Source organism: Macaca fascicularis, chromosome 7 (genome assembly GCF_037993035.2).
Source record: "Macaca fascicularis isolate 582-1 chromosome 7, T2T-MFA8v1.1".
Classification (NCBI taxonomy): Eukaryota; Metazoa; Chordata; class Mammalia; order Primates; family Cercopithecidae; genus Macaca; species Macaca fascicularis.
In genome coordinates this window covers 88,017,980-88,036,273 of record NC_088381.1, presented here as the reverse complement: position 1 = coordinate 88,036,273, position 18,294 = coordinate 88,017,980, and the positions used below count along the sequence as shown (strand labels likewise).

At 48.5% G+C, this 18,294-nt stretch overlaps 2 protein-coding genes across 3 annotated transcripts in view; both read left to right on the top strand.

Moving 5' to 3' along the window:
- Positions 1-8,229: 8,229 nt before the first annotated feature.
- On the top strand, positions 8,230-17,910 carry KLHL33 (kelch like family member 33). Of its 2 annotated transcripts, none has more exons than XM_005560680.4 (5): positions 8,230-8,288; positions 8,593-9,362; positions 13,695-14,619; positions 14,744-14,911; positions 15,011-17,910. In XM_005560680.4, exons 1-5 carry the CDS (start codon positions 8,233-8,235, stop codon positions 15,561-15,563), a joined length of 2,472 nt encoding a protein of 823 aa, XP_005560737.3. In that variant the 5' UTR covers positions 8,230-8,232; the 3' UTR covers positions 15,564-17,910. The 2 variants fall into 2 exon arrangements, with proteins under 2 accessions (XP_005560737.3, XP_005560741.3); XM_005560684.4 differs by having other exon boundaries at positions 8,230-8,324.
- Positions 14,893-18,294, top strand: part of TEP1 (telomerase associated protein 1) — a 60,861-nt gene continuing 57,459 nt past the window's right edge. Inside the window, exon 1 of the mRNA XM_045396087.3 lies at positions 14,893-14,911. The gene's annotated coding sequence lies outside the window, so the exon portion shown is untranslated. The remainder of the gene's footprint in view (positions 14,912-18,294) is intronic.

Sequence of the window (18,294 nt, the reverse complement as noted above, 5' to 3'; positions counted from 1 at the left end):
GCAGGTGGATTACTTGAGGCCAGGAGTTCAAGACCAGCCTGACCAGCATGGTGAAATCCCTCTACTAAAAATACAAAAAATCAGCTGGCATGGTGTCGCATGCCTGTGATCCCAACTACTCGGGTACGAGGATCACTTGAACCCAGTAGGCGGAGGTTGCAGTGAGCCAAGATTGTGCCACTGCATGCCAGCCTGGGTAACAGAGCGAGACTCTCAAAAACAGGGATAATTCTCCCTCTTTTCCCGGAGAGTCAGTATTTTCTTCTCTCCTGAATCTTGCCATTAGCACACAAATATGCCACTGTTTTCCTCATTTTACAAATAATGCCCACTTCGCCCCATTTGCCCTTCCAGCTGCTTCCCATTTTTCTGTTCCACATTACAGCAAAACTTAGAAAGACTTGTCTTCGATTTCTCTCCACCAGTTCCCTATTAAATCTCCACCAAAACTATTCTTATCACAGTCACTAATGACTTGCACATAGCTAAATGTAATGGTGTATTCTTCATCCTCAGAAGCTGTCGGCAGCATTTGGCACTCCCTCTTTGAAAAGTTTCCTTACTTGGCTTTAGGATGCATTCTTTGGTCTGCCTCCTAGCTTACTGACTGCCCTTTCTTAATCTCCTTTGCTAGTTTCTCCTCATCTCCACAGAGTTTAGTCCTCAGACTGCCCTCTTTACACCTACACCTGCAGTGACTTCATCTAGTTGTATACATTAAAATCATTTTGATGGGCGTTACTCCCAGTTATAGTTCCAACCTAGACTTCTATCCTAAATACCTAGCTGCCCATTGGCACCTCCACTTGGATGCTTAATAAGGATCTCAAATTTAACATATTCAAAATTGCACTTATTCTTTCCCCAGCTTAGTCCTGTAGTCTTTCTTGTTTCTGTTAACAACTCCATTCTTCTAGTTGTTCATGTCGAAGTATCTGTGTCAGTTTCCTTTCTTCTCCAATTAATCAAATCCTCTTGGTTCTACCTTCAAAATATATCCAGAATTCCATTTCTCCTCACTTCCACTGCTGCCACTGTAGAGCAAGCCAGAATTATGTGTCTTCAAGATTATTGTAGTAGCTGGTCTTTCTCCTTTTATCATTGCCAACTTAAGAGTCAATTCTCCACATAGCAGCCAGAGTGAATAGTGTTAGCATGGAAGCCAGATCATGTTACTCTTCTGCTCAAAACCCTCGGTGTTTTCTTAATTCAAAAGAAAAACCAGAGTCTTTCTAAAGGCCTGTGAGACTGTCTATGATCCACTCTGCCCTTCCCTGCTTACCACTTTCATCTGCTACTCAATTCCTTGTTTGCTCTGCTCCAGCAACACTGACTTTTCTGTTGGCCTTTAAACATCACAGTTGTCCTCTGAGGTGGGAGGAGAATATTGGGTCCTTGGTAAATGCAGAGTTCACTTTCTAATCCTTTCTGGTTTATATGTCACTATCTTCCCTTTCCTATTCTCCCTGGAACTTGGAGAACTTGGGACTTCCTGGGGAGCCATGGAGTCCTTACCTTCATCATCACCAAGCCAGTACACGTCCACTGCCCTCCGGCCCTGCTTGGACTGGAACATTGAGGCTGCTGGAGTAAGGATGCTGTCTGAGAAAAGAGAAGAAAAGAATGAGACAAACTCCTTATCCTTATCCAGCTGAGCAATTGCTCCTAATTCAGTATGATACCTCTCCTTCCCTAAGAGAATTATTGCTATCCCAGAAAAATGTCATGTGGCTTCTCTCCACATTGACTAACCACATTCCCTTTTTATTTTCCTTGGTGCCTGCTTCTCTAACCCACTCTACAACTCTGTTTTTCCTAAAACAGGACATGTTTTAGGATTGGTCTCCTTCCTGCTAAGTATCCATCCCTATGACATCCAAATATGGTGGGTTTACTGGGAAAAGTGGGGGTATAACATAATGTTACCTTTTTGTGAAGTATGCCCATTGTAAACTGGTAAGGTGTGTAATATTATTAGAATTGGGGTAGTGCCAGAAACCCTTCTCTAGAATTGGGCCATAGCCCTTCCTGACCACACTCCAGCTCACCCTGCTGTGTTGTATCTTTTGATCCAAATTTCTCCCACCTGAATTTAGAAGATACCTTTAAAGCTTTCCCCCACCCTAAAAATTTCAGGAGAACTAAACCTTAAGTAAAATTCATTCCTCTCACATCCTGGTACGCAATTCTATTCAGTCTTAGGTCTTGGTAACTCTAGATGAGTTCATTTGCCTCCCAGACTGTCTTTGAGAGCCAATTTCTATACCTCCCACACCACATCCTTCTCTTAGGCCCACTTGTTTTCACTCACCTTGAGCTTGGTGTTGAGTAGCCACGCTTAACCCTCCTGGCATCCTTATGAGGCCTATGCCATAGTTGTAGTCAAAGGCATCACTTTATGGAGAGGAGAGAAAAGGAGATAAAGGAGGAAGAGATGAAGGGGTTGGGGTCTCTTTCCTGGGGACACAGGCACTGCTGGGCAGCTGTTGGGAACAAGGCTTTCACTACAATTATATTTCCTCTTCTTTCTAGTTCCTGACGATTTCTATGCCCATCTCACTCTTCTCTATCTCACATTCACAGTAGAATGCCTATGTAGTACTCCATGGTAGATATAGGCCCTTTCTGCCAATTTTGCTTATATCCCAAGACCAGCACATTGGACTTCAGTTGGTTCAAATGCGAGACCTGAAAGGAGAAGCAAAAAGGAAAGAAGGGGATATGGTATGTTGGGTGAGGGGTGACAAGAAGACTTCCTTTTTCTCCAATACCCCTCCAGATTTCAGGAAGCTAGTTTCCTTCTGTGTCTGAGCAGATAGCCCTGCAGAGGTTCATGGTTCTTGCCATGGCCTTTCCCAAAAAAGCCAAAAGTCTGCAAGAACCAGTCGTAGTATTAAAGAATGGAGTGGACCAAGTGGGAACTGTGGCAAACTGGAGAGCACCAGACTTATCCCATGGGACAGGAGCTACTCGGCCCCAGCTAACTGTGTCATGTGGGTTGGAGACCCAGGATTAGCAGATGCCTGGATCTTAAATGTTGGCAGTTTATTTTAAAAATTGTAAATGCTGTGCAATCAGAAAACTCATTTCCGGGCAAGATTCCATCCATAGGCCACCATTTTCAATCTCTCGTCTAGAGACTTCCTTACTGTAAGTTCTTAATGTGATCTTGCACATTGGTGAGGCTCACTGAGTAGGACAGTGCCATGTGGTAGGTGTCTGCCTGGACTGAAGAGCCCCAGTTCACAACTGTGCAGAGGAAGGGGTGGTGCAGAAGGATTAGGGGTGGCGCATCAATCGTCAGGTAGAAGAAGAAACAGATTTTACTCTTCGTAGTTCTGGGCTTCTTGTGGGGGTCAGTCTCCTGTTGTAACTCACTTCCTGACTCCCTACCCACCCGCCTACTCACTCACCAGGTTTTGTAGGTCATATAACAGCAGAAGGGTAAGCATCACAGTAATCAGTGTTGCCCGCCATGTGAGGAGGAACATGATGAGCAGGCAGAGCAGAGAGCCCAGGAGAGAGACCCAGGGACTTTACCTGCAGAAGGAAGGGCACCAGCCTGCAGGGGACCACCACCCACTCATGTACCCCAAGGATGCTCTCCCAACTCCCCAGGTCTTTCCAGACCTGGACCTTACGTCAACACCTGCCCACGCTAACCAGGCAACCAGGTAAAGGAGACATAGAAACAGCCAAAGTTGATGAGGAAGCAGAGGAGGAAGCTGGCAATGATATTCAGCTCAGCTTTGGGGAAAATGAAGGGTCAGGAGTGAGTCTCCACACTAATGACATAAGATCCAGGTCTAGAAGTCCAGGACATTGTTTTATTACTTTCTCCATTCTCTCTATTCCCTTCTTACTCCTCACTCCAGCCCCGCCTCCCCCCCCCCGCCGCCCCCCACATACCACCCCTACTACTGCAAGGTTAGGAGACATTTTCATCCACTTTCAGGAAAACAGAGATAGAAAAGAGGTTTTAGGATCAGGTCCTAGAAGCCAGAGGTAGGGCTGGGAAGGGCATGAGAGGAATGGTGATTAATAGAGCCTGGTGTGGAGGGTGGGGTGGGGAGTACTCACCGATAAGGATGAAACCTACAGCAATGAGGAAGGTGAGCAGATAGCCCCACAGAGGCTTGTGGTTCTTGCCATGGCCTTTCCCAAAAGCCAGTGACTCGGTGTGGTTTATCCTGGCACAGCTGCTGCAAGAGGTCGTGGCGTTCAACAGGGGAGGGTCCCAGGAAGTGGGAGAATGAGAGCCCTCTCTTCCTGTAAAGAGGCAGGACAGTGGGGAGCATAGACAGAAGTCAAGGGAGTTTAGGGGTCAGAGGCAGAAAGCATAGGAGTAGGGGGAGTAGGGTGTGTAAGATCCCTGGGAATGAGGGAGGGGAAAAACTGAGAGTGGGGAGGTAGATAAAAGGGTGACACTGGGCTGGGCACGGGAGCTCAGGCCTGTAATCCTAGCACTTTAGGAGGCTAAGGCGGGCAGATCACGAGGTCAGGAGTTCGAGACCAGCCTGGCTGACATAGTGAAACCCCATCTCTACTAAAAATACAAAAATTAGCCGGGTGTGGTGGCACATGTCTGTCCTTGGGAAGCTGAGGCAGGAGAATTGCTTGAACCTGGGAGGCGAAAGTTGCAGTGAGCCTAGACCATGCCATTGCCCTCCAGCCTGTATGACAGAGTAAGAATCTGTCTCAAAAAAAAAAAAAAAAAAAAAAAAAAAAAAAAAAGAGTGACACCTTCCCCACATTTTCCCTTGATTTACAGGCAGACTTTGAATTTTGCTACGTGGGCTTGGATTATCTCTTTAAATGCTAGCCAGCTACAGTCATCTCCATCTCCCGAAGTTACCATCTAACTCCTGGTTGCTGAGAACTGAGCCCTCTTTTGCCCCTCCTCCTCAAAAATTATACACGTGGCATGACCATGTCTACGGACATTCTCTCCTTTCTCTTGCAAGCCTCTTGCTAAGATCTCAACTAGCCTGGAAGATATTAGGGGCTGAAACAAAGCAGGAAAGGACACAGAACAGAGCGGCACTCAAGATTCCAGCAGATGTCAGAGGGCTAAAGGCAGACACCACGTTCATGGCCTGAGGTAAAGGGCAGACAGAGGTAAAAATCAATGCATTTCCAAAGTAATGCATTCTACCCATATTTTCACCTAGTTTTCCCAGACTTATTAAAATTGATCTGCATCTTTGAAGGTTTTGCCCCATTCAAATTAATAAACATCTATGCTATGCCAGGCAATGGACAAGGTTTCTCTCTCTACATTTCTGCTCTGGTTCACCCACCTCGTAGTGATTAGAGAGCCCATAGAGGCAGGAGCCTTGCTCTCAACAACTGCTGAAATCCCAGCTATACTGGCACTTTGCACCCAGGCAGCTCCCATTCTGCACACCCATGTCAGTCCTATTTTCTGAAGCATCTTGAATCATACAGGAGCCTGGAAATGAGATTGACGATACCCATTGTTTCATGGGAAGAAAACCCCATCCCAAAGCAGTAGGGCTATCTAGGTACCAACAGTACCAAAAGGGGAAATGAAAGTGTTTGTATAGTAGGGGTTGGGGGAGTGAGGAAATGACCAAATGTGGTCATCGGAGAACACCATACAATTCATTAACAGATATGAGGGATGGGGAAACATGAAGGGAGGAGCGGGAGTCACTACAGACTCACCAGCCTTGACTTTGCCGTTACTGGAGATGGCTGAGGTAAGACAACCCAGTGACGGTATGACTAAGGACGATGAGCCATGTGAGCCTTGGGGTGAGGATGGGAATTTGTTCATACATGTACATCCCTTCCTACTGCCCAGGAGAGCTCTGAGCTCATACCTGTGCCGGCCTGAGCAGCGATCCAAGGCAGCTGCAGGTAGAGAATGATGCCCCAGATGTTGAGCATACAGTAAATCCAGGGAGCAGGGTGGTAAGGGAGGGGTCACAGTCTCCAGTGTGAACCCCAGCCCTTGCCCCGTTCTTCAGAGGTACTTCCCAAAAACTCCCCTGGAGCAAAAAGTTCTCGCCTGCCTAGATCCCCAGACTTAGGGAACCATGAGTGCCAATCCATTACCATGGCTCCTGTGACCCAGCTGAAGTGCACTGGGGCCTTTCCGGTTTTGGCTCCAGAATTCTCCAGATCATCTGGGCAGTGTGGCTGGGTGTGGGGTTCCTCTTGAGGTGGACGTGGCGCTACTTCATGGCTGAGATAGCACATACATAACTGAGATGCCAAGACCCCTCGCTAGCCAGCGTGTCTGCAACCAGGAGGACAGCTGATGGACCTGGAGGGCAGTCCCAGAGCTACATGAAGGGTGGTGGTAGCCCACATGCAGATTTTGTCCTACCTTCAGGAGTTCACTGTGGGGCCTGGGTCTTACCAAGCTGTATGGAGCCATCCCAGGACTACAGAGTTGGGATAGAACTCGTAGCAGGGTCCGGTGTCCTTGTCCTTGTAAGCAGGTGGTGAGCAGAGGCTGGCTTGGGATATGTCTCCACCAGATTGCAGTTCCTCCAGCTCCTGGTTGGGGGTCAAGATGCTGGCCACATTGTCTTGCTCTGGGGACACCATGAGAGGCATTAGAAATGTCTGAACTGGGAAAGAGGGTGCAGAGCCTGGACACTATCTCCCCATTTGCTGACCAGGATAACCATAAACTGCCTCTCAGTAGAACCATTTTGGGGAGTGCACCTGCTGGCTAGGCTCACCCAGGGAATGCTAGCTACTTGGAGTTGCCGAGGTACCCAGGCCACAAAAGGGGAAATGGAGACAGCTCTGAAAGTAGGAGGGGGTGCTGTGCGGGTCAGCCCACTTTCCCACCCTACCCTGCCCTCCACATGAGCCCTTTCATCTGAATCACAAGGAACAGTTGTGCCTCCTTCCATTATTAAGTCTGCCTGTGGAGTCAACCTATCCAGCCTGGACCAGACATTTTATAGGCCAGGAAGTAGGAGCCCTTGGCCTGTCCTGCCTCCCCAAGAGAAGGGAGAGGAAGTGTGTCACTGCACCTTTCCCTAAATCCTTTCCGCAAGATGACATTCAAAACTGCGGCACAAAGTGATTGCACGGCTTTTAGGGGCTTTAGTTAAGCACTTGGCCTCAGGATGAGAAAGGAAGTGTTGTCTCGGAAGGAGAAGGAGTGGCTGTTACCGTCTGGCTCAAATGGAATACCTGCATGTCCATAGCCCATCTAGTCCAGGACTCTGGTCCTCACAGCATGCAGATCAAGCACACCTTCCACTGTCTGGTTCTGATCCCAGCACCAAGATAAGAGTTAGAATTCCCCAGACTTTTCCAAAGACACAGGATTGGATTTCAGGCTCTCACCCTGGACCCCACCTCTGGACAGACAGGAAGCGCTGTGCTGGGGTGAGCCAGCTAGGTCCGTAGCCCTGCCCCCTGGCCCTTCACTTTCCCCACTCTTCTGCCCTCTGTGGGTAAAGCTGGGCTATGTTCGCTCCTGCGTCCCAGCTTTTTTCTTTTTTGAGACAGAGTTTTGCTCTGTCACCCAAGTTGGAGTGCAGTGGTGCGACCTCGGCTCACTGCAACCTCTGCCTCCTGGGCTCAAGTGATCCTCCCACCTCAGCCTCCTAAGAAGCTGGGACTAAAGTTGTGTCCCACAATGCCTGGCTAATTTTTATATTTTTTTGTAGAGATGAGGTTTCACCATGTTGCCCAGATTGGTCTCCAACTGCTAGCCTCAAGTGATCCATCTGCCTTGGCCTCCCACAGTGCTACAACTACAGTCATGAGACACTGCATCCAGCTGTTTTGTATTTTTTGGTAGAGATAAAAAATCTGGGGTTTCATCATGTTACCCAGGCTAGTTTCAAACTCCTGGGTTCAAGTGACTCACCCACCTTGGCCTCCCAAAGTGCTAGGATTACAGTCAAGAACCACCGTGCCCGGCGGGGTCCCAGCTTTATCATGCACAGAAAAGTCAACAGCCAAAGCCTGGTCCAGACTCTTTGCCTGACCCTTCCAGCCCACTCTAGTGGCACAGCCCTTCTGGCCTTGGACGCATTCCACCGGATCCCCTCATTCTCCTTGGTTTTCTAATTTGCCTAGATCAGCACCCCCTATGACCTACAGGTGGAAGGGTGGGGACGTTAGTCTGCGAGGGAGCCCAGGGGATTGGGTGTCAGAGTTAGGACACCCGGTGCCAAGTGCCTAGCCAGCCAGGACCGGCTATAATTAGCCCCATGGGGCCACTGGCTGAGTGGGATGCCATGTGGGCAAGTTCCCGCTGCCACGCAGCCCCAAGCACAGCAGGCACTCAAGTGAGAGGGCAAGCGGAATGTTGGTGTCTCCTGAGGGTGACTAAAAGGATGGGGGCAATAGGGGAGGGGTGTGGTCCCGGTTACTGGATCTTTACACGGCTTCTTGCATGTTTCACTGCACCGTGTGTACCCTATAGTTTTCCTGTATATCCCAGATACTCCAGTGTTGGGATGTGGCTTAGGGTAGGAGGAGGGTGTTGGAGCAGGGGAGAGACTGACATTTCGACTGGCTGGAGACATGGTTGCTCTGGCCTCTTTGGGTCCAGCTCTGACGCCAGGCTGTCTTGCCTCTGCTCACCTGCAGCTATCCAGCAAACCTCGGCATGAGCGTCTTGGACACCCCCCATCATCCCCCTGAGCTGGAGAGTGGCTCTCATCCCGTCCAGAAGGACTGCCTTGGACTCCCTGTGCACGCCCAGAGAACCCCCTCCTGGCCTCCTTCCCCCGACGACGAGGACCCCAGTTTGCCTTCCTTTCCTCAGGAAGAGCCTGGCTCCAGGCCCCTGGTCCCAGGGAACCTTCCCTTTCCAGCCTTGTCCCTAGAGGAAGAAGAGGAAGAGGAAGAAGATGAAGATGCGGCAGAGCCGGAGTGGCTGCGCAGCGAGGAGCATCCGAGCCAGTTTTTCGCTGAGGCCCAGCGGCTGCGGGAGCAGAGATTGTTGCTGGACGAAGAGGTGTCAGTCGCGGGGCGGGTATACGGGGTGCATCGGGTGATCCTGGCAGCCATCAGCAGCCTCTTCCGAGACAGGCTGCTGGGCGGCGGAGGTCCGCGGCCCCCCTTCAGCCTCGAGGTGTCCCCAGGGGGCTGGGAGGCCGTGCTGACCTTTGCCTATGAGGGGGTGCTGGGCCCCGCCCCGCAGGGAGATGTGCTGGCCGCAGCCGAGGCGCTGGGAGCGCCCCGGGTGAAGGCTGCTGCCCAGCGGACATGCGAGAGGGCTGGAAATGCCGGGGAATGTGTAAAGAAGCCCAGCCAGGCAGAGGAGCTGAGGGAGAACCTGCGCGCAATCGAGCTCCTCTACCGAGAGGGCGTCGGGTGTGACTTGAAGCTGGAGGCAGGCGGCTGCCAGCTGCGGGGTGAGGGCCTGTGGGGCATTAAATTACTGCAGGTGCATATGCTACCGGAATGGTGTGTGCAAGTAGCAGGTGGTTTGATCCCCACCATGATGGTCGTGATCCCTGCTGCTGTCAGAATTTCCCTGGGGTGGCCTTTGGTGCCACTCCTGCCCCACTGAGAGCCGGGCATGCGCAGTCGAGTTGTTTTCTAGGCGCACTGACAAATTTAAACTGACCCTCTGTCTGACTTTTCCTGTGTCCAGTAACAAGGAAGCTCCAGCCAGCTGGCTAGAGCTAAGGGTACAATACATGGCAGTAGAACAAGCAGAAAGCGGATTGACTCAAACAGAAATTAACCAAAAGCCCTTCTTGGCATCTTCCATTCAGGACACAGGAAAGCCAGGGGAACATGGTGGAAAACTCAATGTGTCCTTTCACCTTAGTGTGCTTGACACCATGGCTGACTTATGGGTCCGCAGCTAATGAGCAAGCTCTGGTACTGTTTAAGGTTACCAGGCTATGGCTTTTTTTTTTTTCCTGAGACAGCATCTCACTCTCACCCAGGCTGGAGTGCAGTGGCACGATCTTGGCTCAATGCAACCTACATCTCCTGGGTTCAAGCCATTCTCCTGCCTCAGCCTCCCTAGTAGCTGGGATTACAGGCACCTGCTACCATGCCTGCCTATTTTTTTTTTTTTTGTATTTTTAAGTAGAGACAGGGTTTCACCAGGTTGGCCAGTCTTGTCTCGAACTCCTGACCTCAAGTGATCCACCTGTTTCAGCTGGGATTACATGCATGAGCCACTGCACCCGGACTGGTCATGGCACTTTGAAGTTAACTCTGCTCATCACCAGGAAAGCTAAGTAGGGTTGCATAAGTTGAGTATTATTCAGAGTCTACTAACATTTAGTGAGGCACTGGGTACCTGAAATTTTTACACATGACATCTCTTTTTAATTTTCACTGAAAGCTGGTAAGGTCCATATCATTATCTATAGGTGCAGATAAGGAACATTAAATTCAGAGATGTTGACTTGGGACAACCAGGATACAAGCCTACATCACTAATCCAGTCTGCTTCCACTAGGCCATGTGGACACGTGAAAGTTTAAAATTACAAGGGATTAGTTTAGAGATTATCTAGTTGGGCTCTTACACTTTGCTGATGAAGAAATCAGAATCCAAGACTTGTCCAAAGTCACATAGCTACTGTCCACTAGAGGAGTGACTGGGAACTAAAGTGCTTCTGGGACTCCTAGAAGGAAAACTACTCCAAAAGTCTTTATTTTCATTTATGATAGCACTAGATGGAGAGGGAATTTAAATGTTTCATAATCATAAAATTCTCACTAGGCTTTTGAATTTAAGCATACTCATATCACTGCTTTTATTTCCCTAGGAAATATTCCTGCTTAATGGTTGGGAATCTGTCACTTAAAATCCTGGGGAATAGTAATGAGTAAGAGGTGAATACAAGTGGTTGTGAGCCCTTTCAGGGTTGACTCTGAACTATAGGTTGATTGATGATATGGGAGCTGAGATGGTTTAGCTTGTTTTGAGGAATGCAGATTTTCTCAGACAATATATATTTGAGATCTGTCATTGATGTTTACTGGTTGGGAAGCACCAGGCCACTACCTACTGCTTAAAAGACAGTGGAAAGTCATATGAACAACACCTGCCCTTTGGGAGAGGCACGCATGCCTCAGTTGGTCAAAGCAGCATGGAGTTCTTAAAGAGCTTGGCCCTCTGTGACCTGCCTAAAAGGACTTCTAGCAGCATTACCCCCCACCTTTTTGTTATGAAGCATTTTACAAAGCAAAAAATATTAAGGTGAACATTCAAACACCCATCACCCAGATTTAACAATTAATATTTTACTATATTTATTTCATCTGTTAATTTTATTTTTTGCTGAAGTTTAAAGAAAATTTATGACATTTTACTCATAAGTATTTGGGTATGTATCTTTTTAAAACAGGACAATTCTGTGGGACTAGGTGTGAAAGGAAAAAAATAAAGAGGCCTTTTTCTCATAACCAGAATACCTTTATCTTGCACGACGAAATTAATAGTAATTTCTCTCCTTTTTTTTTTTTTTTTTTTTTTTTTGAGATGGAGTCTTGCTCTGTCGCCCAGGCTGGTGTACAATGGCATGATCTTGGCTCACTGCAACCTCCACCTCCCAGATTCAAGCGATTCTCCTGCCTCAGCCTCCCGAGTAACTGGGATTACAGGCATGCACCACCACGCCCAGCTAATTTTTGTATTTTTAGTAGAGACGGGATTTCACCATGTTGGCTGGTCTGGTCTCGAACTCCTGACCTCATGTGATCCACCTGCCTCAACCTCCCAAAGTGCTGGGTTTACAGGCATGAGCCACTGTGCCTGGCCAGTAATTTCTTAATATCACCTAGTCCACATTTATATTTTCCCAATTGTCCAAAAAACATTTTTTAAATTGAGTTTGTTCAACCCAGGAATTAATCAAGGACTATGCTATTTTCAGTTGCATGTCTCTTAAGCTTCCTTTAATCTAGTACAGTCCTCCCTCCCCCCCCCTTTTTTTTTATTACTTTATATATTGATTGGTAAAGACAATAACGTGTAAGATTGGTTATCCTGGGTCGGGTGCGGTAGCTCATGCCTATAATCCCAGCACTTTGGGAGGCCGAGGCAGGCAGATCACTTGAGGCCAGGAGTTCAAGATTAGCCTGTCCAACATGGCGAAACGCCGTCTCTACTAAAAATACAAAAATTAGCCAGGTATGGTAGCGTGTGCCTGTAGTCCCAGCTAATCCGGAGGCTGAGGCATGAAAGTCACTTGAACCTGGTGGGTGGAGGTTGCAGTGAGCCGAGATTGCACCACTGCACTCCAGGCAGGGTGACAGAGTAAGACCCTATCTAAAAAAAAAAAAAAAAAAAAAAAAGAAGATTGGTTATTTTATAAAATGCTCCATTTTCTTGATTTGTATGGTTTTTCCCCTCATGGTTTTGTCTAAATTGTTCCTTTAGCCTTTCAACTTCCTATAAACTTGACTTTAGATCTAAAGAGTTGAACAGATTCAAGTTAAATATTTTGGCCAGAATAATCCATAGGTGATGCTGAGTATGAGGTCTAATTGTTTAACAGCATAGGTTAATAGGACAGTTTCATTGTTGTGAGGACCATGCAGATAACCAAGGTACTGGTATACAAGCATGCTTATTGCAGCCTGACAACAGTGACAGTGGATGGAGATGATCTGCCCAGACAGCCACTGCATGGAAATGAAAAATAAATCACATGCTTTCTCTAGGACTCAACTCAATTTCCATATTTTATTTATTTATTTATTTATCTATTTATTTATTTATTTAGAGATGGAGTCTCGCTCTGTCACCCAGGCTGGAGTGCAGTGGTGCAATCTCAGCTCATTGCAACCCTCACCTCCCAGGTTCAAGCGATTCTCCTGCCTCAGCCTCCAAGTAGCTGGGATTACAGGCACCTGCCATCATGCTCAGCTAATGTTTGTATTTTTGGTAGAGATGGAGTTTCACCATGTTGGCCAGGCTGGCCTTGAACTCCTGACCTCAAGTAATCCACCCACCTCAGCCTCCCAAAGTGCTGGGATTACAGGCATGTGCCCCCACCCCCAACCAGTTTCCTTATTTTAAAGGGAATAATTGAATTATATTATTCTGAAGGTCTCAAGTTTCAGATCTCGTGATTCTATAAATTATACCAAGAACAGGAGAGGGTTATGCAGAGAAAAGCTGGAACACGTGGAAAACATTAAACACTAAATCTTAGGCAAGAGGAGACAGCAATCTGATGAGGTTGGACTACGGCCATTCCCGAGTGGTGCCACTTTCCCAGCAAAATCTAACAGAATGGCTTACAGTTTTGGCTCTTGAAATTGTAAAGAATTTTATTTTGTGCACAACATAGACAGACCTATATAAGTTGCATGTTGGTCTTTTCCATTTATTTTGTGCCCCTCTTAGCAAATGCTTTCTTCTCAACCTGATTCATCAAGACTCTTTTTCTAACTGATCTGACCAAAAAGACTAAAGCAATGTTTATCAAAGTGTCTTCAGACCACTAACATGAGAATCACATATGGTTACTTGAAGTGTTAAAATACAAATTTCTAGGGTCTCCATCCAGAACCGTTGAATCAGAATCTCTGGGAGTGAGCCACTGAAGCCCACATTTTAACAACTACCCCATGGTATTCTGATGCACACCACAGTTTGGCCTGTAGCAGTGGGTGGCTTGGAGGGCCAAAGTTGGAGGTACCAAGTTGGGGTAGTGCCTATCGGTCTTGCAACACTTTCAGTCCTCCTCTATTTCTTCTCCCCTCCTACAGTGCACCGAGCCGCCCTGGCTTGTGGCAGTGAGTTCTTTGGGGCCATGCTCCTGAGCGGAATGAGGGAATCCCAGGGCACAGAGGTATCTCTGAGGACCATCTCCACCCAGGACCTGCGACTTCTCGTCTCTTTTGCTTACTCTGGAGTTGTGCGGGCAAGGTGGCCAGGACTACTGAGAGCTGCCCAGGCTGCTTTGCAGTACCAGAGCTCTTCCTGTCTGGATTTGTGTCAGAAAGGCTTGGCACGGGGCCTCAGCCCTGCCCGTTGCCTGGCCCTGTTCCCCATGGCTAAAGCCCCTGGGTTGGAGAGGCTCTGGAGCAAAGCCCGTCACTACCTCCTCACCCACCTGCCTGCTGTAGCCTTGTGTCCTGTTTTCCCTTCTTTACCAGCTGCCTGCTTGGCTGAGCTCCTGGATAGTGATGAGCTCCATGTGCAGGAGGAGTTTGAGGCCTTTGTGGCTGCACGGTGTTGGCTAGCTGCCAACCCTGAGACCCAGGAGTCAGAGGCCAAGGCCCTGCTGCAATGCGTCCGCTTTGGCCGCATGTCCACCAGGGAGTTGCGGAGGGTGCGGGCAGCCGGGCTACCTCCACCCCTGACCCGGGATCTGTTGCATCAGCTGATGGTAGAGGCTGATGTTCCAGGCCAAGAGAGACGGAGGGAGCCTGACCGGGCACTGGTAGTGATTGGCGGGGATGGGCTTAGACCAGACATGGCCCTAAGACAACCATCCCAAGCAGTGTGGTGGGTCCGGGCCTTCCGCTGTGGTGTGGGACTGGTACGAACTGTTGAGTGGGGGCAGTTGCCTGCCCTGCCTGCCCCAGGACGCTTCCGGCATGGGGCTGCGAGCCTGGCAGGAAGTGAACTCTATGTGTGTGGGGGACAAGATTTCTACAGTCACTCCAACACCCTGGCTTCAACTCTCAGGTACAAGCTTCAAGAGTGGGTAGGGTGTGGCAGGCCCTAAGGTGGGCAGGGAGAGAAATTGCTGGCCTAGCCGACCACAGATGCCCAGAGTCACTCTTCCACTCTCTTGTTCTACTGTGTCCAGGTGGGAGCCCAGTCAAGAGGACTGGGAGGAGATGGCTCCTTTGTCCCAGGCTCGAAGCCTTTTCCCGTTGGTGGCACTGGATGGACAACTTTATGCCCTGGGTGGAAGACACAATGGTGTTGCCCTGGACTCTGTGGAGGCCTACAACCCTGAGCTCGACGTCTGGAGGTGAGCAGGCAGGGGGCATCTGGGAGAGATTAGGAGACTTGGACTAGAAGGAGAGTCGAAGATGCTAGTTGCCTTATCTTGTGTCCTGTTCTCCCTTAGGCCAGCACCTGCACTTCCAGCACCATGTTTTGCCCACGCAGCTGCGATTTTGGAGGGCCAATTGTATGTGAGCGGTGGCTGTGGTGGGACTGGCCAATACCTGGCCTCATTCCTGCACTATGACCCCAAACTTGAGAAGCCAGGGACATTTCTGAGCCCTATGGGGGTACCTCGGGCTGGCCATGTCATGGCTGCATTAGGTGGGCGGGTGTATGTGGCAGGTGGGCTGGGTGAGACTGGGGACCTGCTAAGCTTTGAGGCCTATGAACTAAGGACTGATAGTTGGACTCACCTGGCACCCCTACCCTCCCCCCATGTGGGAGCTGCAGGTGCTGTGCTGCAGGGGGAGCTACTGGTGCTGGGGGGCTACAGTCACCGTACTTACGCACTCTCCCACCTTATCCATGCCTACTGTCCTGGCCTGGGCCGATGGCTTTGCCTGGGAACTCTGCCAAGGCCTCGGGCTGAGATGCCTGCCTGCATCCTGACACTGCCCACTGTGCAGCACATAGCTGTGGTTCCCACCCCACACCAAACCAAACCTGCTGGGTGAAGAGGGAGCAACAGTGTATGGGGAGAGGAAGGCATAAGAAATAGCCTGAGAGAAGGACAGAGATTGTGGGGAGAGAAAAGAGAAGGCTTTATTCTTGATAGTATTTTATTCTTACACTGTGCATTGTAAACTGCTTTTGTACGTATGATCTCCATTGAGGAAATGGTGGTTCCAGAACTCCCGGGGAACACATATAGGGGAAGGCGAGGCAGCTGAATAGCCAGGTAAGGAAAGGAGACTTGGGAGCAACTCTACAAGGCTTAGGGATTCTTAGGGAAAGTGCATCTGGTTTGAAAGAGAGTAAAGAAGCTTCAGTAGCCAAAGTGTAGAGACCACGGGAGGACAGTTGGAAAAACGGTTCTGACCCATTGGTCAAGGGAAAAATGTAGAATGGCCATCCATGAAAGAGTTTGAGGAGTGTGGGAGGAAGGACTGTAAATCGTTCAGCCCTTTTTTTTTGCCCAGGACTTGCTCCTTTCTCCTCTCCCATCCCTGGGATGCCTAAACCTTCTTAACAATCTTCTTTCTCAGGTAATTTTGTAGGCCTGGTCTAGCATTTCCCAGCTGAGACACCACAGGCTGCCCCTGAGAACCTCTTGGTTTCCTTTTGAGGCAGAAGTTCCCACATAGACATGCACAGCACAGGGGCATGAGAGGCCTGACGGGGCCCCCAGGGCCACGCGGCAGGAGTGTTGTGTGGGGAAGATGATGGGGGCAGAGGCCAAAGGAGGGAGAGGCCCACAGTGGAAAAACAGATGATTTGAGGTTTAAGGAGATGGGATGGAAGAAGTCAGAAGCCTATCTGGCTTCTTTCTTTCCCTTTGGGCAAACTGAGGAATCAGGAGTGAAAATTAGACCGTTGTTGCCTGAGGTCTCACATGGTGAGAGGATGTGGCAGACAGAGGAGTGAGAAGCAGACATGACTTAGAAAAGCCATTTCCCCCTTTCAGTCCCTTTCCCCCAGAGTTATTTTTAAATCCATTTCCCTTTTTCTTGGCCAGGGAAAGTAGTCAGGTGCTTCCTCTTTCTCTCTTCCCCCATCCTGCTCTCCCCACTGCCCCTCTTTTTTATTTTTCTTTCTCTTCTTTCTCCCTCACACAGTTATGAATTACCTACTTGGTGGCAGGCACTGTAGAAGGCACCAAGGATACAGAGGTCAGAGAACTCTGACCAGCAGATAGACGTTAACAAATACAAGTTTTGAGTAGACTTAGACATATGGACAAGTCTTAGATGTATGCGCAAGTCTTGTGAGAGCCCATAGGATGGAGCAGTGAACTCTGCCCAGGAAGGCTTCTGTTAGGGAAGGTGTCATCCAATGGGTATATTTTGAACCAGATCTTAAAGGCTGCCTAGAGTCTCACCCACTAGAGAAGGGGGAATGCATTTGAAACAGAAAGAAGTGGGGCATGCCATGCCCTGTTTCTCCATAGCAAAGGGGAAGTGGGTATTCCAGAGGTTCTCCAGATAATTCTGTTGCTCTTGCCACCTACCCTCTTCTCTGGAGCCTTCCTGAGGATAATGGCTTTCACTTAATGATTGTATATTCCCACCCTCTACGACTCATCTCTGTCCTTCCTGTCTGCTCTTTCCATTTCTGCTGACTGGACAGCTGAGAGCAAAAAAGGGTCAGTGTATGTGTGTGTGTGTAGGTCAATTTTCTTTTTCTTTTTCTTTTTTTTGAGATGGAGTTTCACTCTGTTGCCCAGGCTGGAGTGCAATGGCATGATCTCAGCTCACTGCAACCTCCGCCTCCTGAGTTCAAGTGATTCTCCTGCCTCAGCCTCCCTGAGTAGCTGGGATTACAGCTATTACATCTGACTAATTTTGTATTTTTAGTAGAGATGGGGTTTCTCCATGTTGGTCAGGCTGGTCTTGAACTCCTGACCTCAGGTGATCCACCCATCTCAGGTGATCCACCCACCTCGGCCTCCCAAAGTGCTGGGATTACAGGTGTGAGCCACAGTGCCCGGCCTGTGTAGGTCGGTTTTCTATTACCATTGTTTATTAAGATTTTCATGTTTCTAAGGGTGATGATGGAGTCTCCCTTGCACCCTTCTTCATTCTGGCCCCAGAAGTACTTGGCGTGTATTTTATTTATTTATTTTTAGATTTCGTTATTTTAGTAAGGTTTTCTCTGTATCTCTATTTAAGATAGACTAGGAATGTAACTGAAAATGAGAAGGAGTAAGTAAGACATATAAGAGATAAGAGAAGGAAGAATAAAGAAAGGGAAGAAGGAAATTGAAGGAGATGAGAAGCTATAAAAATTGGATGAACTTCTATGAACATTTTTTGTGATTTGTATCCAAAGACAGGCTTAAATAAAGACTTCATAGTGACTGAATCTTTCTTATCTGAGTTTCTCTACTATAAAAAGCATTCAAAATAAAATTCCCTGTAATCTGCCTTCTAGGTCTACCACATGATTGAAATCATCTCCCTCCACTGTTACTGTGACCTGCTTCTTACCAAATCTAACAATCTGTGGCCATCTTCATTCTCTTTCATCTTTCTGCAGGAACTGATTGGCTTGAAAACTGGCTCTTACCCTAAAAATTTCTCTTCTCCTGGCTTTAGAGATAGCACACTGTCCTGGATGGACCTTCTCTTATTTCTCCAATCCAAAATCCAATAAGCCAGATCAAAGTGTCCAAGGGGGTGTGGCTTCGTCTCTAGTGGAGCGAATAGCCAAGGATCCACAGGTATGTGGATGAGGGTGGTTCATTGC

Bases quoted from the DNA above. Each gene is read 5' to 3' on its own strand.
- KLHL33 (XM_005560680.4), top strand. From the start codon at position 8,233: ATGCCATGTGGGCAAGTTCCCGCTGCCACGCAGCCCCAAGCACAGCAG. The intron at 9,363-13,694 runs GTGAGGGCCTGT...CCCCTCCTACAG, and splicing joins AGGCGGCTGCCAGCTGCGGG to TGCACCGAGCCGCCCTGGCT. The intron at 14,620-14,743 runs GTACAAGCTTCA...TACTGTGTCCAG, and splicing joins ACCCTGGCTTCAACTCTCAG to GTGGGAGCCCAGTCAAGAGG.